This window comes from Lineus longissimus, chromosome 14 (assembly GCF_910592395.1).
Source record: "Lineus longissimus chromosome 14, tnLinLong1.2, whole genome shotgun sequence".
NCBI lineage: Eukaryota > Metazoa > Nemertea > Pilidiophora > Heteronemertea > Lineidae > Lineus > Lineus longissimus.
In genome coordinates this window covers 2,004,863-2,020,567 of record NC_088321.1, presented here as the reverse complement: position 1 = coordinate 2,020,567, position 15,705 = coordinate 2,004,863, and the positions used below count along the sequence as shown (strand labels likewise).

At 41.1% G+C, this 15,705-nt stretch overlaps 1 protein-coding gene across 1 annotated transcript in view; it reads left to right on the top strand.

Annotated features, from left to right (window-relative positions):
- Positions 1-14,526, top strand: part of LOC135498819 (tropomodulin-like) — a 33,308-nt gene extending 18,782 nt beyond the window's left edge. The window contains exons 5-9 of the mRNA XM_064789284.1: positions 3,100-3,317; positions 4,663-4,770; positions 5,287-5,430; positions 7,299-7,449; positions 8,133-14,526. Of these exons, the coding sequence (XP_064645354.1) occupies positions 3,100-3,317; positions 4,663-4,770; positions 5,287-5,430; positions 7,299-7,449; positions 8,133-8,182 (671 nt within the window). The 3' untranslated portion in view covers positions 8,183-14,526. The remainder of the gene's footprint in view (positions 1-3,099; positions 3,318-4,662; positions 4,771-5,286; positions 5,431-7,298; positions 7,450-8,132) is intronic.
- Positions 14,527-15,705: the final 1,179 nt, after the last annotated feature.

The window sequence follows — 15,705 nt, the reverse complement described above, 5'->3', positions numbered from 1 at the left end:
AGTTAAGCTATCACCACTAATCTTTGCCGATGCTTGAGTAGTATTTATTTTTCCTTTAGTGAAAATTTGGCGAAGCTGGAAAGAATAAGGATGCTAATGTGTCGATGTCTTGTCGAACATACAGCCTTACCCAGTAAAATTAGTTCGGTTACTTTATATGACGGTGATAACTGATATATTGTTGATGGTGATGTCTTGACGAAAGAAAAAGTAGCATTGGTGAAAAAAGGGTGATGCTTGAGCCTTAAGATGTCGTTATAGGGTGATACGGTGTCGTACCCTTGAGGAGGGGGGGGGGGTACAAGACACGAATTGATACTTGCATTAGAATAAACAGAACACGTCCTTCTTTACAATTGAACAAGGAACTAACAATTGGTGTGTCACCTTAAGCCTTAAATAGCCCCCTGGCTTAGAACTGTTCATAATGTGATCAAATGTTATGGAAAGACCAGTTAATCCACCGAATAATTGGTCTGTATTTACAAAGGGGGCGCTTTAGACATTTGTGGTCACACATTGTCTAATTTAGGCCTAATTTGATAGGAGTGTTGTCCATAAGGGGAAAGTAAAGTGTTCAGATTGCGTTATTTAGAAAGTTTGTTTAGAATGTGTACATGGCAATATTGAATGTACACAACTGCATTAGATTGTTTGTAAAACATTTGTGTAGGGGGGAATTGGGATTATACTTTGGAAGAGCTTTGCCGAGTTTATAATTAAGGGGTCGTGTCAATCGCTGATATGAATAAAGACTAGCAAATGCTTTTACTTCAGTTTTGTACAGAGAGGCCTAGTGTAAATGTACATGGAGTTTTAGATAATAGTCTAGCAAATGCTTTTACTTCAGTTTTGTACAGAGAGGCCCAGTGTAAATGTACATGGAGTTTTAGATAATAGTCTAGCAAATGCTTTTACTTCAGTTTTGTACAGAAAGGCCTAGTGTAAATGTACATGGAGTTTTAGATAATGGTCTAGCAAATGCTTTTACTTCAGTTTTGTTCAGAGAGGCCTAGTGTAAATGTACATGGAGTTTTAGATAATAGTCTAGCAAATGCTTTTACTTCAGTGTTGTACATAAAGGCCTAGTGTAAATGTACATGGAGTTTTAGATAATGGTCTAGCAAATGCTTTTACTTCAGTTTTGTTCAGAGAGGCCTAGTGTAAATGTACATGGAGTTTTAGATAATAGTCTAGCAAATGCTTTTACTTCAGTTTTGTACAGAAAGGCCTAGTGTAAATGTACATGGAGTTTTAGATAATGGTCTAGCAAATGCTTTTACTTCAGTTTTGTTCAGAGAGGCCTAGTGTAAATGTACATGGAGTTTTAGATAATAGTCTAGCAAATGCTTTTACTTCAGTTTTGTACAGAAAGGCCGAGTGTAAATGTACATGGAGTTTTAGATAATAGTCTAGCAAATGCTTTTACTTCAGTTTTGTACAGCGAGGCCTAGTGTAAATGTACATGGAGTTTTTGATAATAGTCTAGCAAATGCTTTTACTTCAGTTTTGTACAGAGAGGCCTGGTGTAAATGTACATGGAGTTTTAGATAAAAGCATTTGCTAGTCTTTATTCATATCACCATTGTGCGTCAGAGAAGAATATGTCTCGGACAAATATATTGGCCACAATCAGCAAAAATCGTTCTAGAAAGTGAGCAGTCGTTCCCATAGTACAAGAGGGATTATTAGAGTTAGACATTTCTGATTTTTGGAGTATTTCTAATTTTTCTCCTAAAATAGCTTAATTTTACGGCATGAATGGAAATATCTACGCCCCAGCTGCCCGTAGAAGTCTGAATCTTTGAAATTGGAAGAAAAACGACATATCCCCCAATATTTGGGCATAGGGTATATCCCCCATCATCCTGATTAAATTTTTGAAACTTGTGTCTTGAAGTCTAAAGTGGCATTTTAAGATACTAAGAAGTAGGCCTAAGCATTTTCAGATGAAACAAGCTTAAGGAGAGATCATTTTCTAATTAAAAAGAACAAAAAATCCTTTTCCCCATGAAAAAGATCCTGGGGGAAGCCCTGCCCAGTTTGGAATAGCTGGGCAGGGTACTCACCTCTAACAAGTGGGATTCCCGGTGCCGATGCAAACATGACAATTGACATTGTAAATTGGGGTGAGATTCTTGAGATGCCCCCTGAACTGATCTTAAACCCACCGAATATGGATTAGAGACCCACTTGTCGAACTTAACAGTTGATAAACACTTTATTATGGGATTATGGAACAGTGCCAGATGGGGACTGAATGTATTGGCCTAAACCCTTTGAGGTCGATGGGCGGTTTGAAAATGTCCACAAAAGCACTGGTATCTTTGTGTTTTTTGGCCTTGGCCCATACCGAAACTAGTCCCCCCCCCCCCTCCTAGACTGCACAGTACCACAGCGCCTATGAAAATAAGGAACAGATATGTGCTGATTTTAGGGCCTAGCAAGGCACAGAGTTTAAGGCCGTCCCGAATGAACTCCCAAATGATACAGATATGAAAACAGGCGCTGAATTTCTGAATTTCTTTTCCCTTCCAGCTATCCTTGGTTTCACGGGCATGTTGAACCAAGTGCAGTATCACAGCGCCTATGAAAACAAGGAACAGATATATGCTGATTTTAAGGGCCTAGCAAGGCACAAAGTTTAAGGCCGTCCAGAATGAGCCCCCAAATAATATAGATATGAAAACAGGCGCTGAATTTCTGAATTTCTCTTCCCTTCCAGCCATCCTTGGTTTCACTGACATGTTGAACCAACTACAGTATCACAGCGCCTATGAAAACAAGGAACAGATATATGCTGATTTTAAGGGCCTAGCAAGGCACAGAGTTTAAGGCCATCCCGAATGAACTCCCAAATAATACAAATACGAAAACAGGCATTAAATTATTGAATTTCTCTTCCCTTCCAGCTATTCTTGGTTTCACGGGCATGTTGAACCAAGTGCAGTATCTCAGCGCCTATGAAAACAAGGAGCAGATATGTGCTGATTTCAAGGGCCTAGCAAGGCACAGAGTTTAAGGCCATCCCGAATGAACTCCCAAATAATACAAATACGAAAACAGGCATTAAATTATTGAATTTCTCTTCCCTTCCAGCTATTCTTGGTTTCACGGGCATGTTGAACCAAGTGCAGTATCACAGCGCCTATGAAAACAAGGAGCAGATTTGCGGTGGTTTCAAGGGCCTAGCAAAATACCAGGAGTTGAAAGTCGTCCCGAATGAGCCGCCAAATGACACGGATGTTGAAGCGAGCAGACAGAAACTAGAAGATGACGACCCAGACCTCAAAGATTTGAATATTAATAATATCAAGGTGAGCGACTGATATTGAGGTGAGACACCTTCGCACCGTCACAGGTCACTGCTGGCCGAAAAGCCTCATCAGAAACGAGGCACTGTATGAACTGTGCAACGACGAATCTCTCTCTGCCGAGGTTGCATAGCAAAGATGGTCGATGCTGGGCCATGTTCTTCGCATGGATCCCGACAGACCGGCCCAAAAGGCACTTGACTTTGCTGTCACAGGTTCCAAGATTGACAAACCCCGTCGCGGACGAAGGTCACTGCTGGCCGAAAAGCCTCATCAGCACCAAGGCACTGTACGAACTGTGCAACGACGAATCTCTCTCTGCCGAGGTTGCATAGCAAAGATGGTCGATGCTGTGCCATGTTCTACGCATGGATCTCGACACACCTGCCCAAAGGGCACTTGACTTTGCTGTCACAGGTTCCAAGAACTACAAACCCCGTCGCGGACGAAGGTCACTGCTGGCCGAAAAGCCTCATCAGCACCAAGGCACTGTACGAACTGCGCAACGACGAATCTCTCTCTGCTGAGGTTGCAAAGCAAAGATGGTCGATTCTGTGCCATGTTCTTCGCATGGATCCCGACGCACCGGCCCAAAAGGCACTTGACTTTGCTGTCACAGGTTCCAAGATCTACAAACCCCGTCACGGACGGAGGTCACTGCTGGCCGAAAAGCCTCATCAGCACCAAGGCACTGTACGAACTGTGCAACGACGAATCTCTCTCTGCCAAGGTTGCAAAGCAAAGATGGTCGATGCTGTGCCATGTTCTACGCATGGATCTTGACAGACCGGCCCAAAAGGCACTTGACTTTGCTGTCACAGGTTCCAAGATCTACATACTCCGTCACGGACGAAGGTCACTGCTGGCCGAAAAGCCTCATCAGCACCAAGGCACTGTACGAACTGTGCAACGACGAATCTCTCTCTGCTGAGGTTGCAAAGCAAAGATGGTCAATGCTGGGCCATGTTCTACACATGGATCTTGACGCACCGGCCCAAAGGGCACTTAGCTTTGCTGTCACAGGTTCCAAGATTGACAAACCCCGGCATGGAGGACTTAGCACAATTCTACTGGGTACCACACACGCAGACCTCAAACAAGCCAGACTGGGCCAACTCTGACTATGAGACAACTCTGTGCAATATTAGCCAGTAAAGTGGGGAAAAATACAATACCCAAGACAAAGTAGGCCTTTAAAGTGTGTGGAGGGGGTCTTACTTTGTCCTTGCTGATCACTCATAGAGCCGAGGTGCAATCAGGTGGGAAGTGCCGGGATTTTTCTCATCCCGTGCACACAAACTCTAGTGATCTGCCAAATTTGTCATTTCGGCGATTTTTGTGTTTTCAGAATATTTCCGAGGAACGTTTCGAGGGCTTGTTCAATGCGCTGAAGAATAATACTCACCTGAAATCATTCACAATGGCAAACACAAAGGCGTCGGACAGACACGTCAAGGTTAGTCCAGTGTTGATTCTTTCATGACTTTGTAAAGGGTCTCTATCGGGCCACCCTATCTCAAATTGCTGGCCACCCTACCTTGGAAGAGCCACCCTACCTTGCTCTAGAACTTTGTAGAGGGTTCCTATAGGGCCACCCGACCTCAAATTGCTGCACACTGGTAAAACGTCATGCAAATCAAGGGTATCACCCTTACCACCCGACCTTGGAAGAGCCAGCCTACCTTGCTCTAGAACTTTGTAGAGGGTTCCTATAGGGCCACTTGACCTCAAATTGCTGGCCACCCTACATGAACCGTGTTGGACACTGGCGAAACTCTTGAATATGAAGCGTACCACCCTACCTAGAGAAAACCCTGTGGAGAATCCTGAGTTGACATAAAAATGTCGCGTTAGGGACGGACAGATGGAGCGGGTGTGTGAGTGTTATGATTTACGAATCACAATGCCTCAGCTAATCAACTCCTTGTATGTTTTCGCCGATGAACCTCGATTGTGTCGATTCCATTTTCAGGCACTGGTGGCAGCACTAGAAGGAAACAAATCCCTAGAGACGGTAAACGTTGAGTCGAACTTCCTGAGCGGTGAGATGATTGTACAGCTCCTGGAAGCCATTAACGTCAACAAATCAGTGAAAAATTTTAGAGCAACAAACCAGGTTCGTACACGACTGCTTGGGTCGGTTGTGGGATTTCAGTCGGAACGGTGCTAAATCTTGCTAATGATAATCGGCCTCCATCTTATTATCATATCATTCTCTTTGAAACATTGTGGTGAAATGTGCTAGTGAGTTGGTCTCCTCCTGGGTCCGGTTGTTAGAAGGCATGTGAGCTCATAACATCATGTTGACATGTTGTTATATGTGCATTGATATACATAAAACATCATGTCAATATGATATTACATGTGCATTGATGTACATGAAACAACATGTCAACATGATGTTACATGTGCATTGATGTACATGAAACAACATGTCAACATGATGTTACACGTGCATTGATGTACATGAAACAACATGTCAACATGATGTTACACGTGCATTGATGTACATGAAACAACATGTCAACATGATGTTACACGTGCATTGATGTACATGAAACAACATGTCAGCATGATGTTACACGTGCATTGATGTACATGAAACAACATGTCAACATGATGTTACACGTGCATTGATGTACATGAAACAACATGTCAACATGATGTTACACGTGCATTGATGTACATGAAACAACATGTCAACATGATGTTACACGTGCATTGATGTACATGAAACAACATGTCAATATGATGTTACACGTGCATTGATGCACATGAAACAACATGTCAACATGATATTACATGTGCATTGATGTACATGAAACAACACGTCAACATGATGTTACACGTGCATTGATGTACATGAAACAACATGTCAACATGATGTTACACGTGCATTGATGTACATGAAACAACTGTCAACATGATGTTACATGTGCATTGATGTACATGAAACAACACGTCAACATGATGTTACACGTGCATTGATGTACATGAAACAACTGTCAACATGATGTTACACGTGCATTGATGTACATGAAACAACTGTCAACATGATGTTACACGTGCATTGATGTACATGAAACAACATGTCAACATGATGTTACACGTGCATTGATGTACATGAAACAACTGTCAACATGATGTTACACGTGCATTGATGTACATGAAACAACTGTCAACATGATGTTACACGTGCATTGATGTACATGAAACTACATGTCAACATGATGTTACACGTGCATTGATGTACATGAAACAACATGTCAACATGATGTTACACGTGCATTGATGTACATGAAATAACATGTCAACATGATGTTACACGTGCATTGATGTACATGAAACAACTGTCAACATGATGTTACACGTGCATTGATGTACATGAAACAACTGTCAACATGATGTTACACGTGCATTGATGTACATGAAACAACTGTCAACATGATGTTACACGTGCATTGATGTACATGAAACAACTGTCAACATGATGTTACACGTGCATTGATGTACATGAAACAACATGTCAACATGATGTTACACGTGCATTGATGTACATGAAACAACATGTCAACATGATGTTACACGTGCATTGATGTACATGAAACAACATGTCAACATGATGTTACATGTGCATTGATGTACATGAAACAACATGTCAACATGATGTTAGGAGCTAACATGCTTTTTAACGACCGGGCCCAAGTCAAGATTGATCGTTATCATAGAAGGTCTTCCGTTTGAGGGAAAAAAGATAATTTTGTAAACTTCCCTTTTTTCAGAGACATAGTGGTGTTGGTGCAAAGACAGAAATGGGGATCGCGTGCCTCATCGAGGATAACAACTCCATATTGACAATCCCCTCCAACCTTCCCCCATCTTACATCAATATTCCTTGCTGCGCTGAGCTATAGAAAGCTGGCCTCATATTCTGTAGGTCTTCTGTCTGACAGAAAAGATAATTATATCAACTTTCGTTTGCAGAGACAAAGTGTTCTCGGTGTAAAGACGGAAATGAGACTGGCACGCCTCATCGAGGATAACGACTCCATTTTGACTGTAAACATTGACTTTGACATTAGAAACGCTAGGATCCGAGCGCACGAGCATTTACAGAAAAATAGTGACAGACAGTGTGAGTATCAGAATAGATCACAGTGTTACCTCCCTTAGCGGACGCCTCTCTATCAAGGACAACCTCTTTATTGAAGACATTAGTTTAGACAGTGTTACCTCCCTTAGCAGACACCTCTCTATCAAGGACAACCTCTCTATTTAAGACATTAGTTTTGGTCCCCTAATGATTGTTTCTATTCAATTTGACCTCTCTAATCAGGACACCTCTCTGATAAGAACAGCACTTGTCAGTTGCAATTAAATTGCAGGGATTCTCAACAAAAGCTCAGCTCAGCTTGACAATTTTGTGTAGTTTTACACCTAACCCTTTAACTGTCGAATACTTATAGAAATTTTCATAACCTCCTCAACTCAAAAGACTGTTTCTTGAACAGAGAAGAGTTCGATTCCTCAAAACCGCCATCGAAACTATCACCAGCACGCCATCTATCAGTAGGCGTGAGAACTGTGTAGGAGACGATCTTTTCAATAAAACTCATTGGTTAATAACCATGGGCACTCGTCGCAATTCGGCGACGGTGGCACATAGAGGGTTAATAATAACTCCAGTAAACTAATGATGTCACTCAAAGGACGGACGTCCCAAACACCAGGGACGTCCCTCTAATTGTGCTCAATGACAAATGTATACTTTTACATTCGGCTCCGTGTTATTAATTCTTTCCACCTTGTCGATTTCAGTACGACAAAAGCGTGTTGGTGCCTCAGAGGACCGGGAGCCTTCGATATAAATATGGTGCTGTAACAAGACTGCTGGAGAAACACCTTGATGACAGACACCATCATTTCAACTGAATGATTCCTTCAATTTTTTCCTCCCTACGTTTGGAGAAATGCATCTGGCCAGATTCATCTCAGCATCGGCAGACGTCAAAGGAGACACCTTGATGTCAGACACCATCATTTTAACTGAATGATTCCTTCAATTTTTTCCTCCCTACGTTTGGAGAAATGCATCTGGCCAGATTCATCTCAGCATCGGCAGACGTCAAAGGAGACACCTTGATGTCAGACACCATCATTTCAACTGAATGATTCCTTCAATTTTTTCCTCCTACGTTTGGAGAAACGCATCTGGCCAGATTCATCTCAACATCGGCAGACGTCAAAGGAGACACCTTGATGACAGACACCATCATTTCAACTGAATGATTCCTTCAATTTTTTCCCCGTACGTTTGGAGAAACGCATCTGGCCAGATTCATCTCAGCATCGGCAGACGTCAAAGGAGACACCTTGATGTCAGACACCATCATTTCAACTGAATGATTCCTTCAATTTTTTCCTCCCTACTTTTGGAGAAACGCTTCTGGCCAGATTCATCTCAACATCGGCAGACGTCAAAGGAGACACCTTGATGTCAGACACCATCATTTCAACTGAATGATTCCTTCAATTTTTTCCTCCTACATTTGGAGAAATGCATCTGGCCAGATTCATCTCAGCATCGGCAGACGTCAAAGGAGACACCTTGATGTCAGACACCATCATTTCTACTGAATGATTCCTTCAAAAATTCAATGCCCCAGTGACAGTCAGGCCAAAAAGGTTTGTTGGTACCCTATTGAAAAGTATATGGGTATGTCCTGCAAATTGCTTGCAAAACAAATAATGTATAGTGGATTACATGTAGAAGCGTTTAGAATCTGATTATTATTGATCTATCGTGACGATTGGGTATGTACGTTTCGATCAGAGTGACTTATATGGGGACATTTACCTCGGTGCGCTCCCAGTTAAAGGTGTACACCGTTCGTAAAAAAATTTAAATTTTGATCTGAATTTGAATATTTCCCAAATTCATAAATACGGACTGAATTTAAATATCAGCATTGCTGTTATGTAACCAGGTATTCGGCATTGTGTTTGACTGCATTTCTATTTTCCTGAACCATCTGTAATTACGAATGGCGTACCCCTTTAAGCCCCTCAGACTAGCGGGTCAGAGGTGATTTTTACAGCTTGTAGATGTGTTCATATACTATAAATACATCAGTGGAGCTTCACGTATTGTGCTAGAGGGACTTGTAGCGCCCCCTATAATCTATTGACTATATTTCTGCGGAAGTGATCGTGCTGCCCTCTTTTGCGTATTGAGTGAACTGTGTTTTAAAGTGACCTGCTCTGATCACATTATTATGGTGGCTGTGTCACTTTGGTGTAAGAATTTTAAAAAAGTGCATTCTTTTTAAAGTGCCGGAAGCTTGACTACAGTGGAACCTCCCTTAGCGGACACCTCTCTATTGAGGACAACCTCTCTATTAAGGACAACCTCTCTATTAAGGACACTAGTTTTGGTCCCAAATTGGTCGTTTCCAGTCAATTTCACCTCTCAAATCAGGACACCTCTCTATTAAGGAGAGCATTTGTCTGTCCCGAGGGTGTCCTTAATAGAGAGGTTCTACCGTATTTTACATTGTACATAAGCGCATTTTAGGCACGCGATATTGAGTCGTTAGAAGTAGCGAAATTCAACAGATTACATACCATTAAAACCATTGAAACATAATGTACAGTTCTTAGCTAGGATAGATGTCAATATTTGCAGACTTTCCAAGCTTTCTGTACATGTACATGTATTTTCATTACCTGGCACCCCTTGCGATCAAACATGGACTGCCCTTCTCATTGGTAACATGATTGATCGGATCTTTCCACTTTAAGAAAAAGGGGTGTATGATGCATCTACTTTTATTACCTGGCACCCCTTGCGATCAAACATGGACTGCCCTTCTCAATGGTAACATGATCGATCGGATCTTTCCACTTTTAAGAAAAAGGGGTGTAGGATGCATCTACTTTCATTACCTGGCACCCCTTGCGATCAAACATGGACTGCCCTTCTCAATGGTAACATGATTGCTTGGATCTTTCCACTTTTAAGAAAAAGGGGTGTATGATGCATCTACTTTCATTACCTGGCACCCCTTGCGATCAAACGTGGACTGCCCTTCTCAATAGTAACATGATTGCTTGGATCTTTCCACTTTTAAGAAAAAGGGGTGTATGATGCATCTACTTTCATTACCTGGCACCCCTTGCGATCAAACATGGACTGCCCTTCTCAATTGTAACATGATCGATCGGATCTTTCCACTTTTAAGAAAAAGGGGTGTAGGATGCATCTACTTTCATTACCTGGCACCCCTTGCGATCAAACGTGGACTGCCCTTCTCATTGGTAACGTGATTGATTGGATCTTTCCACTTTTAAGAAAAAGGGGTGTAGGATGCATCTACTTTCATTACCTGGCACCCCTTGCGATCAAACATGGACTGCCCTTCTCAATGGTAACATGATTGCTTGGATCTTTCCACTTTTAAGAAAAAGGGGTGTATGATGCATCTACTTTCATTACCTGGCACCCCTTGCGATCAAACATGGACTGCCCTTCTCAATGGTAACATGATCGATCGGATCTTTCCACTTTAAGAAAAAGGGGTGTAGGATGCATCTACTTTCATTACCTGGCACCCCTTGCGATCAAACGTGGAATGCCCTTCTCATTGGTAACATGATTGATTAGATCTTTCCACTTTAAGAAAAAGGGGTGTATGATGCATCTACTTTCATTACCTGGCACCCCTTGCGATCAAACATGGACTGCCCTTCTCAATGGTAACATGATTGATTGGATCTTTCCACTTTTAAGAAAAAGGGGTGTATGATGCATCTACTTTCATTACCTGGCACCCCTTGCGATCAAACATGGACTGCCCTTCTCAATGGTAACATGATTGCTTGGATCTTTCCACTTTTAAGAAAAAGGGGTGTATGATGCATCTACTTTCATTACCTGGCACCCCTTGCGATCAAACGTGGACTGCCCTTCTCAATGGTAACATGATTAATTGGATCTTTCCACTTTTAAGAAAAAGGGGTGTATGATGCATCTACTATTACCCATCACCCCTTTTGGTCAGAATGTGCCTGCCCTACTTATTGGCAACATCATTGAATGGACCATTCCACCTTTGAGAAAAAGGGGTGTTTTATGCATGTATTGCCACAAACCACTCTAGCAGGGTCTTTTGCATTTAAATTCTGGTAAAAGTTTGTAGTGTTTTGTGTGTGTGGTTTTTATACCTTGGGAAATGTAGTTTTATTTGGACAGATTGTTGATAAATGTTGCGCACAACTTTTTTTAGACGGTCGCTGCTTTGTTTGTATTCTCTGTCTTCAATTTGATGACATTTGATGACAAATCGTCGTATGTTTTTAAGCAGTACTGGGTGTTAAAAACTATGGGTAAGTTACAAGACTTAAAGGCCAACGCTGTTCGTTAAGAATTTGAAATGTGAAATTGAATTTGAAACCTTATCAATTTTGTTATTGCAGTTACACATGGAACATGAATTTTAACATTGCTGTCGTGTAAAATTTAAAAAGTATACTTTTTGTAGGTCAATTTTCATCTGGTTGTTGACATAGAGCGGCAATGTTTATTTCCATTTATTTCTGACACAGACAAAAACATTCTGCACTAGCGGCATTTGCCTTTAATTATATTAGTTTGAAATGACTTTATCATGAAAATAAAACATGTGTCAATGCAGACTGAAAAGTGTTAAAATTTGGTCAAAAGCGACCTCGGTGTGGTCTATTTATTTTTCGTCTTGTATGAAACTTATATACCATATTTTTCAACACCCAGTAGTAGAAACTGACAAAAGGCTGTCTCGATTCGAACTTGCAACATGACAACATCAAGAATGGCCAGTAAAGTGCTCCACAAACAAGGAACTATTTTCGCTGCGATATGCAATGATAAAATTGCATTGTGCGACTAAAAAATCTCTCATCTGCAGGTAAATCCATCTGGGAGTGATATTAATTGCAGGTGGCTGCGATTGCTGATGTTTGACGCCTGCGATGATCGCAAACGATTGATTGCGATAATAATCGCAAAATTGCCGCAGCAGAAATCGCGTGTTTGCGGACGCTTTAGACTTCACTACTGGCATGGTATAAATGATAACATGGCAGCATGACATTGTGTAATAACTACTGTGTGTTTAAAAAAATACTGCCAACACATCTCCCTGAATATAGTAACAAGTCTTATTATGCCAATCAACCTCTAACATTTGTGACCCGCCATGACAAAACAGGTCGCATGTCGCTCTGAGCTTGACAGGTTGAGACAGACTGGTTGTTCATTTCACCATTGTCTGCCTTTTGTGAAATCGGAGCATATCAATTTCTTCTATTATGTCCTGGTGTCATTTTAGGCTCATCTTCTGTGAGACATGCGACTCATTTTGTCGTGGTGGGCCACATTTTGTCTTGTTTTGTATTGGGAGAACTTGAAATGGTGCCCTCTTATATACGGTGGTGAGGGGGTTCTGAGATCAGACTATGCATTAAATTTGACCAAAAAATGTCAATTTTAGTGTTTTTCGGGGGGGGGGGGGGTAAAAATTGATTGTTGTTTAGGAAGGTTTTTTTGGAGCGCGGAGGGAAATTTTCAATGCTTTGTCGCAGAAATTCTGTTGGCTTGAAACGATTGTATATTTGTAAAGTTTTATTTTGTGTACTATGTATAAGTACAGTAGAGCATGTAGTGTAGTCCATCAGATATTATAAAGTGTGTCAACGCGGAAGGAATCGTGTTCCTTCACTAAAAATAGACTGTCTATAGTAGGAAAAAGAAAAGCTTAAGACTTTACATAATCAGGTTCTCGGTAAAAAGAGATAAAAATGAGACAGAAATCATAAATACAATTTTTTTTTGGAACCATTTTTTTTTGCCAGACGCACAGTTGAACCCTGTTGAAATACAGTGGAACCTCTGTTAGCGAACACCTCTCTATTAAGGACAACCTCTCAATTAAGGACACTAGTTTTGATCCCAACTTGGTTGTTTCCTTTCAATTTGACATCTCTAATCAGGACACCTCTCTATTAAGGACAGCACTTGTCAGTCCCGAGGGTGTCCTAGAGAGGTTCTACTGTATATCCACGATAGCTCTCGACTGTTGTGACGTAACCTTTGGGCGAAAACTTGTGAAAAATTACCGCTTTGAACTGTTTCAACATGGTTCAACAGTTGCACAAGGTATTTGTATATAATCGTAAACTATTATAAAAATGCATTTTCCATACTTTTTGCTTAAATTTGCAGATTGCTGTAACGTTATATCAAGGAGCCATCTCACACGTATAGTTTTCTAACATCTTGTTGTAAAAGTTGTGTCATAGTTGAAAACATGATGACTCCTAATCAATGATATAAAACGGCTTTTATATGCGGCTTTTTTTGGTCAGAAAACAGATGTGTTTAGGATTCGGATTTTATAAAGTAAGAGAGAGTAGACTGGTTTTACCATTATGCGAGCAGGCTCATAGCTAGCTTTTCGGTCTTTGCTGTAAAACACCCTTTTTGCCTTCGTCAGTCCAAAAACTGGCCAAAACTGCATTGAAATCACTTTTTGGTGACCTTTGGAGAGGGGCATTTGCCCCCGGCCCGCTTCTAGCTGTGGCCCTGCAGAAAATGTGCTCACCGCATCTTCTTGGGTGTCATTGGAAGTAATAGCATCCTCTCTAGTAAAAACCAGTACTTTTTTATTTGTACCGGTATGCAAATAAAAAACGAACACTTCTTTGAAATTCTCCAGAGATTATCAAAGACTTTGCCAAAAATTCAACTGTCGGTCCAAGGCTACGTCCTTGTTTAAATATTTTCACACGAGAGTGCTAGATAATTTGGATATTGTACCTGGTACGATAAATTTCAAGATAATTTAACGAAAAACACGGAACGTCGTGCAATATTTTTCATAAGCTTCAAAATGTACAATAAAATGAAGGTTTTTCTCTCTCATTTCAAAATTTAGTCGGACTACGCGATTAGCAGATTAGGGAAGTCTTTGTGTTTATTCTCAGAAGTGTGTGGTGGCGCTTTGTAGCGTTTTGTGTATCAGATTCTAATCGCCATAGTCGTCGACCAATCAAAAATCTCAAAAGTCTGTCTCGGTCTGCTGGCGTCCTGTCACCGTGGTAACAGGATTGTTGACGTGATGGAACATCTCTCTACTTCTGCAAGATGCTTCTTCAATAAATTATAAATGTCAAATCGGTTGTCGCTTTCGTTTCTTCTTCTTCTTCTTCTTCAGCGTTCGCTCTGCACTTGGAGGGGTCATTCTCCTAGGAGTAATCCTCCTCCAAAGCGGGATGAGCGTATCCTGCGTGCCACTACGGTTAGGCACCAATTGGGTTTGGCCTAGTGGTCCGACTTTGGCGAGAGAGATAGAGTCCACGCAAGCTACTCATGTTTCTCACTTGGTGGGGTCTTTAACCTGCCCTGGCATAGACACCAGATACAAGGAACCTCGGTTTTGAGTCTCATTTGAAGGACTGTAAAGCCAGGAATTTTAGTTCCTTGAAAGCCACGCCGGTTCATCCAGACATACGATCCTGGGTTCTCCCCGAGATCGAACCCGGGCCCTATTGCGTGGTGGCCAGCAGTGTAAACCACTAGGCCATGAGGCTCCTTGATTAAATCTCAACAAAGTTTTGTGTACAACTTTCTGCCAGTTACACAAATATATCCTGCAAATTTCAGCGGAAAATCCCAAGTCGTTCATTCATGATATTTTGATGTATTTCCAAACAAGACCCTGACTGAAGCCACTATGGATATTCCAGCTGGCAGAGGGAAAATTTCAAGTAATTTCAAATTGATTGAATCTCAACAAAATTTTATGTACAACTTCCTGACAGTAGCACAAATATATCCTGCAGATTTCAGCGGAAAATCCCAAGTCGTTCATGATATTTTGATGCATTTCCAAACCTGAAGACCCCAGAGTCACTATGGATATTCCAGCTGGCAGAGGGAAAATTACAAGTAATTTCAAATTGATTGAATCTCAACAAAATTTTGTGTACAACTTTCTGACAGCAACACAAATTTATCCTGCAGATTTCAGCTCAAAATTCCAAGTCGTTCATGATATTTTGATGTATTTCCAAACCTGAAGACCCTGAAGCCACTATGGATATTCCAGCTGGCAGAGGGAAAATTACAAGTAATTTCAAATTGATTGAATCTCAACAAAATTTTGTGTACGACTTCCTGACAGTAACACAAATATATCTTGCAAATTTCAGCTCAAAATCCCAAGTCGTTCATGATATTTTGATGTATTTCCAAACCTGAAGACCCTGAAGCCACTATGGATATTCCAGCTGGCAGAGGGAAAATTACAAGTAATTTCAAATTGATTGAATCTCTACCAAATTTTATGTACAA